Source organism: Argiope bruennichi, chromosome 10 (genome assembly GCF_947563725.1).
Source record: "Argiope bruennichi chromosome 10, qqArgBrue1.1, whole genome shotgun sequence".
In the NCBI taxonomy this organism is placed as follows: Eukaryota; Metazoa; Arthropoda; class Arachnida; order Araneae; family Araneidae; genus Argiope; species Argiope bruennichi.
The window spans coordinates 98,083,446-98,102,705 of record NC_079160.1 but is presented as its reverse complement, the minus strand read 5'-3'; the positions used below and the strand labels follow the sequence as shown (position 1 = coordinate 98,102,705).

General features: G+C 30.5%; 1 protein-coding gene across 2 annotated transcripts in view; it reads right to left on the bottom strand.

Annotated features, from left to right (window-relative positions):
* Positions 1-1,920: 1,920 nt before the first annotated feature.
* Positions 1,921-19,260, bottom strand: part of LOC129988267 (peroxidase-like) — a 58,833-nt gene continuing 41,493 nt past the window's right edge. Inside the window, exons 9-14 of one of the 2 annotated variants that reach the window (XM_056096454.1) lie at positions 16,159-16,294; positions 13,061-13,417; positions 10,073-10,264; positions 8,362-8,531; positions 7,621-7,723; positions 1,921-2,119 (exon numbers count right to left, since the gene is read on the bottom strand). In XM_056096454.1, coding sequence (XP_055952429.1) covers positions 1,969-2,119; positions 7,621-7,723; positions 8,362-8,531; positions 10,073-10,264; positions 13,061-13,417; positions 16,159-16,294 — 1,109 coding nt within the window. In that variant the 3' untranslated portion in view covers positions 1,921-1,968. The remainder of the gene's footprint in view (positions 2,120-7,620; positions 7,724-8,361; positions 8,532-10,072; positions 10,265-13,060; positions 13,418-16,158; positions 16,295-19,260) is intronic. The other variant, XM_056096455.1, reaches the window with a different exon arrangement.

Below are 19,260 nucleotides of genomic sequence, written 5' to 3'. Positions count from 1 at the left end.
TTTTGACTATTTTTAATTCGGTCCTATATACATGAACAAGACTCATAAGTACAAACACTATATTAAGGACATGTATATTAAAACACTAAAATATATAACTATAAGTTCGATAAGTTATAAGTGATCCGAGCACAACATGAGGGAAACCACATGGTATCTGAATGCCTCAATAATCAATTATAAATCAACCACTACACAAGTGCCTCATTTTGTCTTTTACCAGCTGACGCAATAGTTACAATGTTACCATTTTGCTAAAACACAGTTAAGACTTTCATCTTTTCAGTTTTTAAATTCTATTATTAACAGATACATAATCTCAAGATTTTAATAGGCACAAGAATCCTAAAATAGTAAATGGTTGGATAATATAAGCAACCTCCCTTTTTTAAAGATCCTTGAAGTACAGGAGAATCGTAGTACTTCCAATGGCACGGAACGACCTCACTAATACTTGGTGGGCATTTAACTAAAATTCATTAGTACCAGCTTATTCGGGTATAAATAAAGGTAATTTTCTTAAAAATGACCATATGGGTATTGATGACTGGCTTACAGCTTCCAATCATTGTATATCTGTATATATATGAGGCTTACACCTTCCAATCATAGTATATCTGTATATATATATAAGGCTTATACCTTCCAATCATAGTATATCTGTATATATATATATGAGGCTTATACCTTCCAATCATAGTATATCTGTATATATATATGAGGCTTATACCTTCCAATCATAGTATATCTGTATATATATATGAGGCTTATACCTTCCAATCATAGTATATCTGTATATATATGAGGCTTACACCTTCCAATCATAGTATATCTGTATATATATATGAGGCTTATACCTTCCAATCATAGTATATCTGTATATATATATATGAGGCTTACACCTTCCAATCATAGTATATCTGTATATATATATGAGGCTTATACCTTCCAATCATAGTATATCTGTATATATATGAGGCTTACACCTTCCAATCATAATATATAAGGACTTTATATCGGCAGACATTTACTTTTTTTTACATTATGAACCTATACTAAGAAAGGGATTTTTACTATTTTCCCGCTTATTACGGATACCATTCACCACAATATATATTTAAATATTTAAGTATAATAACATTATCATACATTTTAGCTATTTAAATCGACAGCGGATTTGTCATTGATAAGGTTGTTTAATTCAGATTAATATTTTAATTGTAAGTAAGGAATCATAGGTATCTTGACCAAGAAAAAAAAAAGATGTCTTCCTCTTGCAACTTCACTTAATCTCATCAAACTAATGCTCTTTCCTCAAGAGGAATGCAGGGATTTAGTGCCAGAATATAAAGTGGCTGCCATAGATATGAGAGAGAAATTCTTGTCCAATTAATAAGAACATTCAAATTTGACAACTACGTTGCTAAAAGAAAATTAGAAAGATAACAAGGGAATCTTCATACTTCATAAGCCTATTTTTTTTTCCTCTTATGAGTACAAGTTATTGAAGGATATTATTTCGGCGTTTTCGATATTCTGATTCTGCTATACAACGTCCTGAAGATATTGCAGCAATATTACATAGCGTGTTTATATATTCCGGATACAATTCTCAAATACAACAAAATAAACAAAATTCTTCTTCACACCTTCCAAAGAAATTTATGATAGGAAGTATTTATGTCATAAGTGAAAAAATTATCTCTAGATAATGTAATATTAATTAAAGTATGTACAAAGAAATTATTCCAGATTTTATTATAAATTCCCTAACGAAAAAATATTATAAAAACTGTCGAAACATCCTTAAAGATTTAGATAGTTAGAACACAAGTGATAAAATAACAAAAAAATATATATGGATTAAAAATAAAAATGATTTCAAAAAATTTTATTGAAAAATAATGCTATCATAAGTAAGTAAACATTTTCTAGTAGAGCATAGAACTTATAGAAAAAGTAGATACATCATAAAATATTTTTATATTTCTGTATAAATAATAATGACAGAATAGGAAGACAATTATGAATCATGACTGGTGCTATTTGCATGGATTGATTTTCGGCCCAGAGAAATAAATCGACTCCTGGAATGTCTTCACAAGGTACTTCAGGGTTTCTGTAATAAAGAAATGAAAATCACTTTATTTCATGACATTATCCATAGAAAATTAAAAATAAAGTACAATTATAGATGAAATTTGTAATCATTTTGTAGAATTAAGGTTTTTAAAAATTCAAATCGAGATTACGCAGGCTGGGAATCAAGAAAATACAGAGTGATTCAGAAAGAAGCACACACTTTCCAGATGCTGTAAAACAGTTACAGTTAAAGTCAAAACCACCGTAAAGAATCGTAAGATAGATGTGCTTTCGAAGTTTGTTACTCGCTCTTTAACCAGTCACTTAACCAGTAGCATGTCACTAGTCAGTTGAAATGGTGGATCTGCAGTGGAAAAGGCTTTTTGTGTTCTTCGATTTAGGAAAACTGAATCCGAAACTGCTGTGCAATGGCATTTTCGATTACAATCCGGAAACGAAATTCTAATTAGTAAATGTATCCATCAAAGGCATGATAAATTTTAAACTACGGGCTGTTTGTACAAAGGTAATAATCCTGGATCGCAAGAAGTCATTCAACGAAGCCCGAAAAAATCAACACAGAGGGTAAGTCGGAAAGTTCTGATTTCTCAGTCCACCGTTTGGAGCAATTTGAGAAAGATGCTGAAAATGATTCCATACGAAGTGCAAGTATTTCAAAATCTGAGTGACTCTAACAAACAAAAGAGCTTTGAATTTTGTACCGGTATGCAGCTTCTTTTAGAAAATGATGATTTTGTTGACCACTTAGTTTTCATTGATGAAGCAACGTTTCATGTCATTGGGAAGGTACACAAGCACAATGTTCCCTTTTAGGGAACAGAGAATCACAAATCCACAGTGCAACACAAGTGAGATTATCCTAAGGTAATGATTGGAAATGAGACATTTGATTGCACAATATTTTTTGTTCCTTTCCCCTATTTCACACATCCTATAAATCTGTTATAATTAATAAGATTGTATGCTGTATAGTGTAATTTTTCTGAAGGTATTATATCTGCAAAGATTTTTTTTTCTTTCAAAATGGTTCTTTTTCTTTCTTTTCTTTTTTTTTTCTTTTTCTTTCAAAATGATTTACATTAAGTTCTATAATTCTCATATTTAAAATTTTAAATTATAAAATATATTAAATAGTAGCAAAGGATAGATTTAATTAATCTGATTCCTTTTGTTACCCGTGAGCAGAATTTCTAATGAATATATATATATACAGGGTGTCGCTGAATTCATGGGCTAAACTTTAAGAGTAAGTATAAAGCCTGTAAAAAGCATTTTTTGTATAGCAATGTGGAATTAGAAATGGAAATTTTTAGCGGAAAAAAAATATTGAGGAAATGCAAAGAAATGACATTGACATTAACAACATTACATTACATTATTAACAACATTACATTACATTATTAACAACATTGACATTAACAACATTACATTACATTATTAACAACATTGACATTAACAACATTACATTACATTATTAACAACATTGACATTAACAACATTACATTACATTATTAACAACATTGACATTAACAACATTACATTACATTATTAACAACATTGACATTAACAACTGAACCATTCACAGCATCGATACTGGCCTGGTAGAGTTTTTCACGTCTTGTTTATACTTACTTACACTTATTTGTTCCGTCTACACTTTTCATTTCCGACTACACACTTCCATATAAAAAGTGCTTCTTTATATACATTTTATCTACCTTTAAAGTTTGTCCCAGGAATTCAGGGACACACTGTGTATATATATATATATATATATATATATATATATATATATATATATATATATATATATATATATATATATAACAATTGGGTTCATTCAAGTAGCCTGATTCCTTTTCTCATGCTTGCTTGAGAAATATTTGTGGTTAATAATATAATACATCAGATTTTAAGGAGAAAGTATTTTTAATATATTTTGATGTAAAATATGGTATCTGTATAAGTCATGGATTCCATACAAAGTGCTTTACAATTCCATAGAAGAATTGTGAAAGTGGTCATAAAGTGAGAGAAAGGCATTTCGTTGTATATTTCGAAGTAAAACGTGGTTTCAAGAATAAATCATGGACTCCATTTAAAAGACTTTACAATTGCATAGAAGAATTGCGAAAGTGGTCATAAAGTGAGAAAAGTCATTTCGTTGTAAACTTTTATGACTTGGAGGGAATCAAAATAGTATATTGATGATCTTTACATGTATTTATGTAACCTGCAAATGTGCAATTGAATTAATAGGGAAATTTTTTATCAGCAATGCTTCTTATTCTTTATACCTCAAAAATACCTGAACCAAAATCTAACTTAGAAAATAGAAAATTTTCCAGAAGACTCTAGTCAGGGTTATGACGAGGTCTTTCACTTTGTATGAGAAAATATAAAATAACATCTTTCTTGTGAGCTGAAATTATATGATTTAGCCAGGTAATTGGGTCTCTCTGAAGATTCTGCAGAACCTTTTTGGCTCTAGGCTAAAGGCAAAGGTATTTAATGGATTCTTGTACCTCTTTCTCATGGTTTCAAAACTGGGAAATATTATTATTTTTTTTATTAAATACTGTTTTCTCAAGATAGTGGCTTGTTTTACAGTAGCAGTGTCCCTGGATTAATGGAAATGTATTACAAGTCATAAATACTTGGAATCTATTGACATGCCAAAAAAACGCCTTAAAACTGTATATCTGTTTAGTTGCAGTAAGTACACTTTAGTGTCTTTAGGGAAAAAATGAGCAGGAAAAGTAAATTAGAGCATTCTGTGCGCCTTAAAGAATGTTATGGGAATTTAGCTTCTTATCTCACCAAATTGAAGTATGAATATTTTACAAATATCATTAAATTAATGAGAATAAAAGGTGTTAAATATCAAACATAAATCTTATTAATATCGCCATGTCAGATGATAGTGCGCCAATTGTGCCAACCATTCTTCTGTATAGATTCTGATTTTTGTTCTTTATGTACTCTTGTTCGTCTCGTTTCGTGATTGGCGTTCTATGGTGAGCATTCAGTCATGAATAGTGTGGTATTCTTATTTAAATATTGATGATTACAAATTAGTTTCACCACTTAATGCATTAGAAAAGGAACCAGCACTCGTCGAAACTTTATAGAAAAAGTAATGCATACAATCCATTTAGTAATCTACATTTAGTATTCTACAAAAGGAAAAGTAGAAGAATATTTTGTAAGAATATCGTCTAATTATTATCTTCAGTATGAAGATAAGGAGATGGCATTAAGTGATCTAAAATTGTTTTCCTAAAAGTGATCTAAAAGTGTTCAATCGGTATATAACAAGTACCTTTGTTTATTGTCTGAATAAGACAGTCGAGAAAAGAAGAATTGGTGGATTAATGACCGCATAGGAACGCTTTACAACGTAGGGACAGAAATTTCTTAAGGGGGAGTTTGGATGATTTCAGTAAAGCCATTCTACCTTCACTTCATATCAAGTCTGGCTTGATGAAAGAATTTGTAGTCAAAGGAAGGATAGCTCTGTAAACAATTATATAACACGTTTACAGCTTTATTGGAAGCAAAAAAGTGCTAAAATTCAGGTATTCGAAATCTTCTTAAAAACGAAATGTTGAAATTAAATTGGAAATAAAAGGAAAAGAGTGTTTAGGAGTTTTTCAGAGAATTATAGAAAAAATCCCTCAGGAGTTTTAAGAACGTCAGCATTTATTGTATCGTGGAAAGCAGGTAAACAAATTTCAGAGACTTAGTTTGTTCTGTGAGTTTGAAGATTTATAACTTAAATTCATTCATGTATCCTTGGTGATGTTAGTAAAGAACAAGCAGAAAAGTTTCATCATCATATCAGGGAAATGGAGTGTAGCTATGAAGGTAGTTGAAACATCAATGTGATGGAAGACTATTGCTTCATGCTGCATAGAAAAGATTCGCAAACTGGCTACAAGACATTAATTGTCAAAAAATGCTTTCAGGGGTAAAGCAAAAGACAGCGTAAGGAGCTATGAATACCAGGATGATTTTAAAATTGTCACTGCACTACTTAATATAATCAACAAATCGTTTCCAATAGTTTTTTTAAAAATAAATATATTTTTAAAAACATGACAAAGGACTAGTTTTCAACAGAAAAAGCAAAATAAGCTTTTTTTCCCATATTTTCAAGCCCGTTTTGTGAAAACTTTTATACGATTTTAAAAATGAATGTCACGTTTAAAAACAACATACCACACAATAAAAAATCCGTACTTGCTTTGGGAACAGTTTTCCATAACAAGAATTTCGCTGGCATATGTTATATATATATATATAACATATGCCATATATATATATATATATATATATGAGAAAAATAAGAAAATTTCTTTTAAAATAAAATACTTAAAGCAAGAATTTTTTTTAATACAGCATTATTATTTAAAAATTATCGGTGTTCTTTCTTCTCAAAGAGAAAAATATGTAAAAATATATCGTCTGTAGTAAAAATTTGACGCTTCTAATTTAGCAGAATATTTTCTAAAATTAATAGTAGTTGTATTGAATATTTCAATTATTTTCAACAAATGAAAAATAATTTGTTTAGAATCTAATATATAAAAAATTAAAAAAAATTAAAATGAAATCTACGATCGCTAATTTCAGGTTATTATTTGAGAATATAATTATTTTTATATTAATTTAAGTCATTAACCATTATTTGTATTAATTTAAGTCATTAACCATTATTTGTATTAATTTAAGTCATTAACCATTATTTGTATTAATTTAAGTCATTAACCAGTATATATAATGATAATTTTTTTAAACTTTCATTTTTAATTTTTCTAGCTGGTAAACAAAGTTTTGGAGTTCGACCAATTTTGAGATGAAATAAGAACTATGATGTCATAGTTCTACGTCAACTTTTTAAAAACGCATCTGCTGTTAAAGAATCATACGTAATAATAAAGCAATACTGGTAAAAGCAAGTCAACCTTTTAAAAACGCATCTGCTTTCAAGGAATCATACATAATAATAATGCAATACTGGTAAAAGCAGGTAAAAATATATGCGATTAGGAGATGATGATGAAAATTGTCATTTATGCTTTATTCATTGCCTACGCGATTTCGAGCTTCAATATTTATTGCTTACGTGGTTTGGAGATTCAAAACCCCCTAACCAACACAACATCACGTTCTCACATGATAATAAAAAGAATGATATGAATAACTGCAGCTACAGTTTCATTCATAGATCCGTTTAAAATCAATGTACTACTAATAATATTATTGAACGACCTACTGATGAGAAACAACAAGGCTGCTCTTATTTTAAAATTTACAAATTTCTTTTCAAAATTAAGAAAGGCAATGCAATTTTAAGATTCCAAATATACCATACTTAATTTTATAAATTCTGAAAAAAAAAAAAAAAACATCTGGATTTAAAATGAGTCTTGTGCATTGCCTTTCATAGAATTGTGACAAATTTCAGGATTTTCTTTTATAAAGATAGAATAAATATATAAATTTAATACTTACCTGACGTTAGGAAGAAGCATAGCATTCTTTGGTATGTGGGTGATGTTAGAATTATCACACAATATTCTAGATAAAGAACACTGCTTGAGAGAGTTCCTCTGAGCTGAAAAATTATTAATAACAGTAATAATAATAATACCAATAATGAATAATTAAAATTTTGGTTACGAATTGTCTCCCACCAGTCATTATTCTTGATATTCTAAATTGCTCGCATAAGGAAATATAAGAATGGTTCTCAATTCTGTGCTTTCTTGGGAAATTGTTAAAAAGCATTTATTTAGCAAAAAATTTCCCATTGTAGAGTTCTGTTTATTTATGTTCAATAGGTATCAAAATGGCATATGTGTCATTGGTAGAACATTTAATCAACTTTACAATTATTTTTCTTTTTAACTTTTACATTTATTTTTCGAACGTGTTTGTGATACACGATGTCATAAAAAATAACTAAATTATTTCAATCATTTATTTTTCGCATAATACATCAAAAATGTATAATTATTTTTCATATTCGTGATACATGATGTCACAAAAAATAAATAACAAAATTGTCTGTATCAAGTAATTTTCGTACCATACTTCATCTATTTCAACTTTGTCCTGCAGATATTAAAAGAATATATTTTATTTTCTGAATTAAAAAATTGGTTCAATAAGAGTCTTGTTATTAAAATGCTTTGAAATATTTTTATGATAATCCATTTAATATGATTTCAACAAAATACCAATATAGATTACCTTCTGTGAAGGATGACACTTCATCTTCGTGTTCAAAGAAAAATCTATCACCAAATTTGTTTGTATAAAACTGCAATGCAATGATGCAACCAGCTGTTGGACCTACTATTGATCCAGGAAAGTGATTTTCCATCTGCAGTCCAACAAATAAGTCAATGTCATCCACTGACCTAAGGCATAAATGAAATTGCAGAGCACATTAGTCTGAAAATAATTCCTATTTAAAAAAAAATTATTATACTCTGATTTACAAAGAGTCTAATTAATTTTAATGAATTGCTTTTTTTGTTTTTTACTAATGCACACTAAATGCGAATACAGGTTAATTTTGACTGATTTCTTTTTGCCACAAATAGAATTACGACATTAGATGCATGTATTTCTTTGAAAAAAAATTATTTCCTGATTTTTTTTTTCTCTTTCTTGGAGGATGCCAGAAAAATGAAAGTAATTTTAATTTTCGAAAATAATCTCTCTGAGAAATTTAAAATAACTTATACAATTCTGAATTTTGTTTTTGAGAAAAAGATTTGAGAATTTTCCACCAAATGAATCATTGTTCATGCTACATTTTAATTAAATTAACTTACTAATTATTTTCATTTTAAGCAAATGTAGACATTTTACTTTTTTCCAAGTTTATTCTTATGAAGCATTCCAAACCCCAGGGAGGGGGCACCTCGTAATGAGGATGAGATGCTTCCGTCATTGTGGTTTGATCCTGCCACCTGGAGGGTACACAAATAGGTGGGGGATCTGACTCCTCCCATCGATAACGGGAGGGTTGTACCGTGGCCGGTGATGGCTCTTAGGACTCAACCACAGTTCCCGCCAGTGTTGCTGTTGCTGCGGTCTGGTCATTCAGTTTTATAGTTTAAATCCGTGTGCCCTCGTGACGGGTCGGAGAGTCAGATGGCTCACTTATGAAGCATTCCAATGCCTTGTTAAACTGAAAACAAGCTAATAGCGCAAAGGATGTCTTGATATTTTCTAAAAATATTCTTTTGTACAAAAGATGGCGTTTGTTATTTACAAAAGTGCCTTTTGATGATGTATACAATTCTGCAATTGTTAGTTAAGAAATATGTCTGAAATATAACACTATTCATGCTGACATGCTGACATTTTCCACCAAGTGAATAAATATTCATGTTACTTTTTAGTTACATTAACTTACTATTTACTTAAATAATTTTTAATAAATGCTGATATTCACTTTCTTCCCCAGCTTATGGTTATGAGGCACTCAGATGTTTTGCTAAACTTGCGATACGCTAATAATAGCTCAATGGACGTCTTAAGCATTCTTTCATATAAAAAAGATGGCACTTATTATTTTCGAAAGTGCTTCTTGATAATGTATACAATTCCTAGTTAAGAAATGTGTCTAAATACTTTTCACAAAGGCATCAATATTTCTGCTGATATTTAAATTAAGAACTTTTATCTACCACTGCTTTTTTAACTCTTAAAATGAAAATGCCAAGCCAGATCCATTTTCATAAATGTGTGTCTTTACTTTTTCCCAAATATATACTTGTCAAGAACTTTGATTACTTAATGGCACCATGGTTCTTAATTTGTTAGATTTGCATTTTCCACCTATTTGTTCAAAAAAAATACACGTTTAATAGAAAAACAAAAGTAATTTTAAAACTATAACATTCGGAATATTATTAAGAGTTACTTATAAAAATCGAAACAGACTTACGCATAGTTTTCTTTTAACATTCTTGCTCTTTTCTCTGTCATCAGCAAAGGCGCAAGGTCATCAAAGGTCGTAATGTTCACTCTTCCTTCGGAGCAGAATCTTACCATTACCACGTAAGGAGCCAATCCATGATCTCTTCCTCTTTGAATATCAAGAGAGCATAAATCTACACCATAGGAATTTCCAGGGCGCCTATAAATCAGGAAATGAAACGAAATCCTGGTAAAAACTAGATAAATTAGAAACAATGTACAGTCAAACCTTGTTTTGTACTGTCCTTTTTTATTTTTGGGAGATTTTATACGGTACATGTATTCCAACTGTGTTCTCGTTATAATATCTCTTTGTAAAATGTTTATCACTGTAAATATGTACACTTATACAATATATGTAATATACAGGCTGATTCATAAAGAAGTATACAGTTTTAAGGCACTATAAATCAAGAACAATGTAAGATGTTATTTATTACCTATAATAGAGCTATATGGAATTTTTTGTTGTTGTTGTTAGAGACTTTTCACTTCTGCCTAAGGTTAAGATTTAATTCACTTTTGCCTAAGGTTATAGCTCCGTTGCCTTTTTATGTTTTTTTCCCCCAAATATTTTATAAGAAATATCTTTTTACTAATACAACCACTAATAAGGCGGTTAATATTTTATAAATCTTCATTATTTAATGTTTAATTAATCCAAAAAGGCAAAGCAATTTTTTTAAATTTAATTTTACCTCGTTAAAGACAGAAATGCCAGATATTATACATTTTTCTTAGGGTTAGTATCTCTAATAAAAAAATCATAATATTTTATTACTTATATAACAAGCAGGAAAAACTTATAGAAATTGAAAGAAAATTCATATCACAGATTTTTTCCATCAACATTATCAACATTATGTATAATTACTGTAGATACAACGGTGTTAAGATGTTTAAAGCTGACTTTCATCTCAATTATATATAACATCTGACGATGAATTTAAAAAAAATCTACATAACAGTTAAACGATGAATTTGATCTTTTTATATAACAATGAAATAAGATCAGTTTTACTTATTAAAAATAAATTTTTTTCTGATTGTTTTACTGAAGTATTTTAATCAAGATAGTTATCACAATCATTTTGAGTATTATTAGCTTAAAAAAGTATTGTAGACACATGTACATGTTGGAAATCAAAATGAACACAGACCTGTTGCTGTTGGAAGTCAAAAAGAACACAGATCATAGGCATAGCAACACGGGAATAAACTAACAGCGTGTTAACATCATTTTTTCATGTCAAATATGAATGCAGGGACAAAAAGTATAATGCCATATATCGAACGCCGTCTACAATTGATTTGCCAATAATAATAACTGGGAAGAAAAATTGTTGCCTCATCCTGGTAATAGCTCTCATATGAAGTGAATATGTACGACACAAAAGGAAAATAGATGAATGTTCATATCTGAAGATGAAAACTCTATTATTACTCGTTAGATAAATTTAACAGATTCACGATTTTTGTTTGTCTTTTAATTAAATCGAACATGCACAATTATGAAATGCATATATTTAGGAATACAAAAGGTGATAATTTCAAAAGAAAGAAAGAAATTCTGAGCTATCAGTAAGTTCAGTAGGAATACAAAAGGTGATAATTTCAAAAGAAAGAAAGAAATTCTGAGCTATCAGTAAGTTCAGTAGGAATACAAAAAGTGATAATTTCAAAAGAAAGAAAGAAATTCTGAGCTATCAGTAAGTTCAGTAGGAATACAAAAGGTGATAATTTCAAAAGAAAGAAATTCTTAGCTATCAGTAAGTTCAGTTACAATCTAGAGACACATTAGTTCGATAACACATGATCCACAATGAAACTTCCCATTACGCAAAACTTATATCCTCCGTAGTAGGGAAATACACTTTAGAATCAAATTCAAAATTGAAAACATTTAATTTTGAATATTTTACCAACGGGAGTGGTTTTCACAAAAAATTCTCGCACACCCTCTAATAAAGGTGTTATCCCAGATAACGTCTTGCATGCTTCGGGCGTACAATAGGTACGAATTATTAATTTTTGGCGTGAATATAGCATTTTTACTGAATCTATCGTCTCATCCTTGGTGATTTTTTTTGGCGATTAATCCCTGACATGCTGTTAATAGTAACCGAAAATCTAATGTTATGCTTTAGACACATTATTTTCAATCGATTGAAACAACGATTTGACACAAAAGTACACTTGTAGTCACAAAATGTTATCCTTATATTGAAGTTCTTGCGTTTTTGATTTATCGCGTTAACATGTTTCTGAAAATGCAGACCGACAGACTGTCAACCGTTGTTGGTTTTGGCTGATAATTTCATGTGTATCTACACTATAGATGTTAAACTTATTTTTCCAGTTCTCTCTTATTGTAGTTATCGTGTTAACTTATATTCGAACAGCCGGACAGACGGACGTTTCTGAAATTTAATAGAAATCTGCAAACTTGATGTAAAGATTTTATACTAGATTTCAGTCGTCAAACTCAAAGTGTTTTTGAGTCAACTTTGCCACAGAAGGGAGACAGTTTCCAAAAATGGATTTTTGAACTCAGAGAGATCTGAAACGTACAGATTCATCACAATATGGATTTCTAAATTATTGAAGCTTACTATACTTTCTCTATGCTTATTTTTTATTACTAATACTACTTTCTTACTATTTTTTGAAGCTTACTACACTTTCTCTCTACTTATTGTTTATTACTATTACTACTTTCTTACTATTTTTTGAAGCTTACTATACTTTCTCTCTACTTATTGTTTATTACTATTACTACTTTTTTACTAGTTTTTGAAGCTTACTATACTTTCTCTATACTTATTGTTTATTACTATTACTATTTTTATACTATTTTTTGAAGCTTAATATACTTTCTCTCTACTACGCATACGAAAAAATAAAAAGTCATGTTTTTAAGAAGTTAGAAACAATAAGACAAAATCATATATCTTACTGAGCCATGTAATTAGTTATATCATCCACAAAATAATGATTGTATTCTTGGGATGGTATCTTCAATATCCCTTGCATTATTTCTTCCATGCGACCTTCCCGAATAAGTTCTGGCTTTGAATAAAAATCTTTAAACCTCGTGCCAGTTGCATCGGCTTTTTTGGGTATCATGCTGTGGAGACGGAAAGCTGCAGTTGAGAATTCGTTACTGACACCAAGTCGTATTCTAGGATTATATTTTGTTCCTTCTGATCCATTTTTAACTGTCAAGTTAAATCGATCCATAATGTATGGCCCAAGAAGTATCTGCAAGTATTCTTTGTAAGTGATGCATTGCAGAACTGCCGAGTGTATTCTTCTGTAAGAATAATAATAATAAAAAAATACATATGTTAAATAAAATAAAATAGAGTATCAAATTTTAATTCTAATGAATTGAATATCATTTATTCAGACTTTAAATAAGTTACTACTTGGAGTTTTGAAGTTATTGGACTTTATAATATTGAATAACTCGAATTCCTCTTTGGTAAATAGCAGAAATAAAAATAGCCCGTATTTTTAAGAGGTCGATAAAGAAAAAAAAAAATCTATCTAGTCATTGGAGATCAAGAAGATTTGTACAAGAGAATATGTTTAGCTTTACCAGGAACATCCTTCTGGAAGCTTCTGAACTCTTTCAATGAGCAATGAATGTTGCCATGATTTGGGGCACATATAAACGAGGAACTTATAATTATTAGGAATTAGTAGTCTGATCGTATAAGGACATTTTGAAATTTTCATTTATTAAGGTTTTCTTTCCAGCCAAGGAATTTTTTCAAAGTTCATTTACCACTCATAGAGTGCACTAACCGTACATTGACTACTCAAATAGTACACTAACTGTACATTGACTACTAAAATAGTACGTTAACCAAACATTGACCAATCAACTAGTACACTAATCTGCACTGCGCACTCAAATATTACACTAACAGTACATTGAAGACTCGAGTAGTACACTAACCGTACATTGATTACTCAAATAGTACACTAACTGTACATTGACTACTAAAATAGTACGTTAACCAAACATTGACCAATCAACTAGTACACTAATCTGCACTGCGCACTCAAATATTACACTAACAGTACATTGAAGACTCGAGTAGTACACTAACCGTACATTGATTACTCAAATAGTACACTAACTGTACATTGACTACTAAAATAGTACGTTAACCATACATTGACCAATCAACTAGCACACTAATCTGCACTGCCCACTCAAATAGTACACTAACAGTACATTGAAGACTCGAGTAGTACACTAACCGTACATTGACTACTCAAATAGTACACTAACTGTACATTGACTACTAAAATAGTACGTTAACCAAACATTGACCAATCAACTAGCACACTAATCTGCACTGCCCACTCAAATAGTACACTAACAGTACATTGAAGACTCGAGTAGTACACTAACCATACATTGACCACTCAAATAGTACACTAACCGTAATCGTAGTGAACTAAGATGTACATGCAAGAAAAATAATTGGATGTTTATTACATAAAAGAAGTATACATAAATAAATATCAAAGGCTTATTTCATAGGTTCCTGCGCAGTTAGATTTAACCTGACTGATATTTAAGATTTTAATTTTACAAATTCATTCAGTTAATTTGCACCCCTATGAAAATATATCACCTATAAAGTAGGTTTGTATAGCTTAGCATTCCGACATGGTGTAACACTTGTTTCAGAATAACAATTTCTTTATCTAATTATTTAGTCTCCCTCTGACGAAGTGTCATCATAGCACATGATGCATTTATTATATTTCCAAATATACGAGTAATCTAACTGCTTGGTGTTTGGTTGCCAACTTCAAACAACTCAGAAAGACATCACTAAGCAAGATAACTATGTTAGCATTCTCTTTAAACTTCTCATGCCCACGCATTTTTTTACAATTGCCATTAAAAAAAATTTAATGAACTTGTCGACAAGCTTTGAAGTTGTAACACTTGTATGATATTCATTTCTTGATAACTATTCAAGAGAATTAAGGCAGAGCTTAAATTTATTTATTTATTTAGGTCTCCCCATGACAGTATATAACATTACCCTTAATCCGAATGATACATTGATATACAATTAGAATCAAACGGGAGTGGTCTTCCCCAAACTTTCTCGCATACTCTCTGATAAACTTTCTCGTGCCGGAAAACGCCTTACATGCCACTGATGTACAATAGTTATGAAATATTGTTTTGGCGTCAATTTATCAATTTTACTAAATCTATCACGTCATTCTTCGCGAGTAATTTAGCGATATTAACCACATCCCTGGCATGTGGTTAATATTATCCGAAAGTAGAATTGGTATTTTAGAGGCGTTTTTTTTCAACCTATTGAAACAAAAATTTGACCCAAAACTGCATTTGAAGTCCAATAATCTAGTATCAAACTTGATATATTTAAATTATAGCGTTTTTGAGTTTTCGCGTTCTGAAAGTACAGACAGACAGATAGTCAACTAGTTGTAGGGTTTGAATCAAAATTTGACAGGTTTCTACACTATAGATTTTAAATCTGTGTATAGAATTTTATCTATCTATCTCACTTCGTTTTATAATCCTGTTAACTCATATTCGAATAGTCAAACAGATGGACTTCTAAAGAGATTTTCAACCGTCTAGCTCAAAGCATATTTGAGTTATCTTTGTAACAGACAGACAGACATTTGTTTCCAAAATGTGTTTTTCTAGCTCAGGTTGGTCTCTGAAAAGTGGAGATCCGTCAATATCTCGAAATCGAATTTTTTGACTATTACTCTTTCTATAAATTTCATATACATGAAAGCAATATATATATATATATATATATATATATATATATATATATATATATGAATGAGAATCCTTTTCAGAGAAATAACAAAATATCCTCACTAACAAAGTCAAGAAAATATCTATAAAATAGCTTCATATTTCCATTTTCAATAAATAATTCAAAAACGTTTCGGATCAAATAGACCCGAATAGACCAGAAGGGATAAAATATGAACCATTAATTGAATTAACATGATGAAAAATTATTATCAAACCTGGTTTCTTGAAATAATTTCTCTTCTTTCCAGTGAGGATTTATCTTCTTGAGATTTGTAGCTATTCTGTTATGCTCTCGCACGTAATATGTCACAGCACTAGTGAGAAAAAAATGCTGATTTCCTCTTACGTCTCCTGTCAAAGGAAGAAAAAAAACTGATCAAACATATCATGAATGGCTTGATGCTTTCAATCTTAAAGCATGTCATGTAATAAAGTACTTATATTTTTTAGATATTTGCATAATTATATTTAAAATATCATCTATAAAATAAAAATGCACCAATCAAAAGCTAAAACTGTTTTGAAAATTAGATTTTTTTTATCTGTTTAAAGCAATATAAATTAAAAATCTTTTAAAATAGAAGTTCATAAAACTGTTTGTTCAAAATCAGCAGAAGATTTTAAAAATATATATTATCTAACTCCTCAGCTAATAAATAATATATATTTATATTCCATATTTAAATACTGGATTTGTACTGATAAATGATATGAAAGTTTTAGTTTGTGTGCATTGTGAAACATTATTATGACTGTAAAATATTTTTTTAAACAAACGAAATGTTTATTCTATGTACTAGAAATTGCAGATCATTTTTCGAATTAATATGCCAAATTTGAAGAGAAAAAAAGCATATTATTTTTTGACTTAACCCGTAACTGGTGGCGAGAGTCAAAATGTATCCGCCTTGTTCATTAGCTCCGTTTATCACGTGGTGTTTTGTCCTTGAATACAATCATCCTTCAAATTGTTCTTTCAGCAGTATGTTGGCAAAAGTCTATGTATGAACACAAGCGCATAACCAAGTTATTCTTTTACAAAGTTTTTGTTGTTATTTATGGGTCATTGACAATCAATTCAATTCCCTGAGATATATACAGTTTTTACAAATGGTTTAAATACAATTTTCATAAATGATTTTATTTTTCTAAAAGTCCGGCGTTTTTTTTTCTTCATACAATTATCAAAACATTTAAAGCATTCCGAATGATTATTGATAAATTATATCAAATAAAAATGAAAAATCGAAATTTGTACGCATATTGTACATTAATTAATCTGTAGTTTTATATAATTTTTATAGCATTTTTAATTATCTACTGCATATATGTGCAGAACATAATTTCGTGAATTTTATATCTTCAGAATGTATGATATATATTTTTTTACTTAATTTTTAAGTTTTCTCTTGTAATCTGAATTTCTTAATATCTGAAACGAAAACGATATTTGTTTGTCAACTACTAAATGAACTTCTACTGGTTATTATTACAGTACATGCTCTGCAATAATAACAGTAGAATTATCTAAATTTCGTGTCCTAATTGATTCGAATAGTTATAAATACACTTAGACCTGTAAATGAAGGATAATTAATAATCACACGAAAAATCAACTATGAAGTAAAATTCTCACCTGTAGAATTATCACATACTTCTTCAAATATAATATGCAAATTACAGGATGCTACCAGATGGCGCAAATAGTACATCCCAATAAGAGGGAGTAAGAGAGAGGCATAAACGGAATATTGGCAAAAAAGTAAAATTGCTCACAACCGTTTAGTAAGCCTCTCCGTGCCATAACCGAATATCTATGGCACACAAGAAACATATGGATGATTTTTTAAGTGGTGGAATTATCAGTTATCTGGAATTTAGATGTACTCAGATGGAAATATTTGAGGAACTTAGAACTGCCCAAAGTGTCATTTCTAGGCTATAGACAAAATTCCAAGATGATGGAAATGTCAGTAGACGTTACAGTGCAAGTCGCCTAATGACAACAAGTATTTGGTTTGGTTTGGCGTAGTTATGGTAACGTCCCATTTTAAAGCAACATTAGGGTTATTTTGGGACACGTCGTAATTTTGAACCACCGTCAGGAGAGGAGGACGAGACCTGAGTTAGCGACGCTGTCTCCAAGCATCCGTACCACACCAGCATACCATACCACCACATACCACCGTAAAATCCACGTACAAGGACGTTTGGTCTCAACGGATTTAAAGTGCACCAGACTCGCTTATACGACGGTTCTTCAGTAGAAATCGGATCTCGAATCTGAAACCCTCCTGTTCCAAAGCCGAGACCTTACCACCAAGCCACCACGGCCTTTAAAAGGTATTTGTTAGTAACTTCTAAAAGAAGCAGACAGAGCACAGCATTCGATCAGCCTCGTCAGCTATCTTCAGCCACAGATACCAAAATTTCAGAGCAAAATGTGTACAGTCGTTTGGGATATATTGGTTTACATGGCAGGCTTGTCAGATGTATTCCACTCTCGACAACTTACTGTCAACAGGGGTTAGCCTGGAATAGAAAACATGCGATGAGGACATCGTCACAGAAGTCTTGTGTGGTATTTCCCAACGAATCCAGGTTTACCTTGCAGTCTGATTCACATCCGACTTTCATATGGAGAACATCATATACCCGTTACCACCAAGCGAACATCACTGAACGACATCGTTACGGTAGTGAAGGATTGCTCGCTTGGAGTGAAATTACACTGAGATCCAGAACAGATCTGCATGTTAAAATCGGAACAATGACAGACAATATTTATCAATATATCATTCTGAAAGAAACAAAAGAAAAAAACGTATGTTTGTTTAGGGCTGCCATGGGAGCCGAATTTGTATTTAGGAATGACAATGCCCGTTCTCACCGTGCAAACATTGTAAAGGAATGCCTTCAATTTGCGGATATCACCCGTATGGAATGGCCAGCATTCTCACTCGACTTGAATTCGTAGAAAATGTGTGAGACATGCTTGATCGGTGAGTTGCAGCTCATCAACTATCTCTTACATGGGTACCGAAACTTCAGATAACTATATTGCTTTCTGAGTGAAGTAATGTTCTCGATAATTTGAACTCAACATGCCTAGACGTTGTATAGACTGTATTTCACCGTATGGGAAACATACAATGTATTAAACATATAAAAATCATGTAAAGATAAGGTTTCATAAGGAAAATATTTTTGTAATTGCTTCAGGGAGCAAAAATCTAAGTTTTTATGAATGGTGCCACGCATAATCTATATTTTTTGTTTTTAATCTTTTATTTAATAAATGGGCTTTTTGAGAAAGA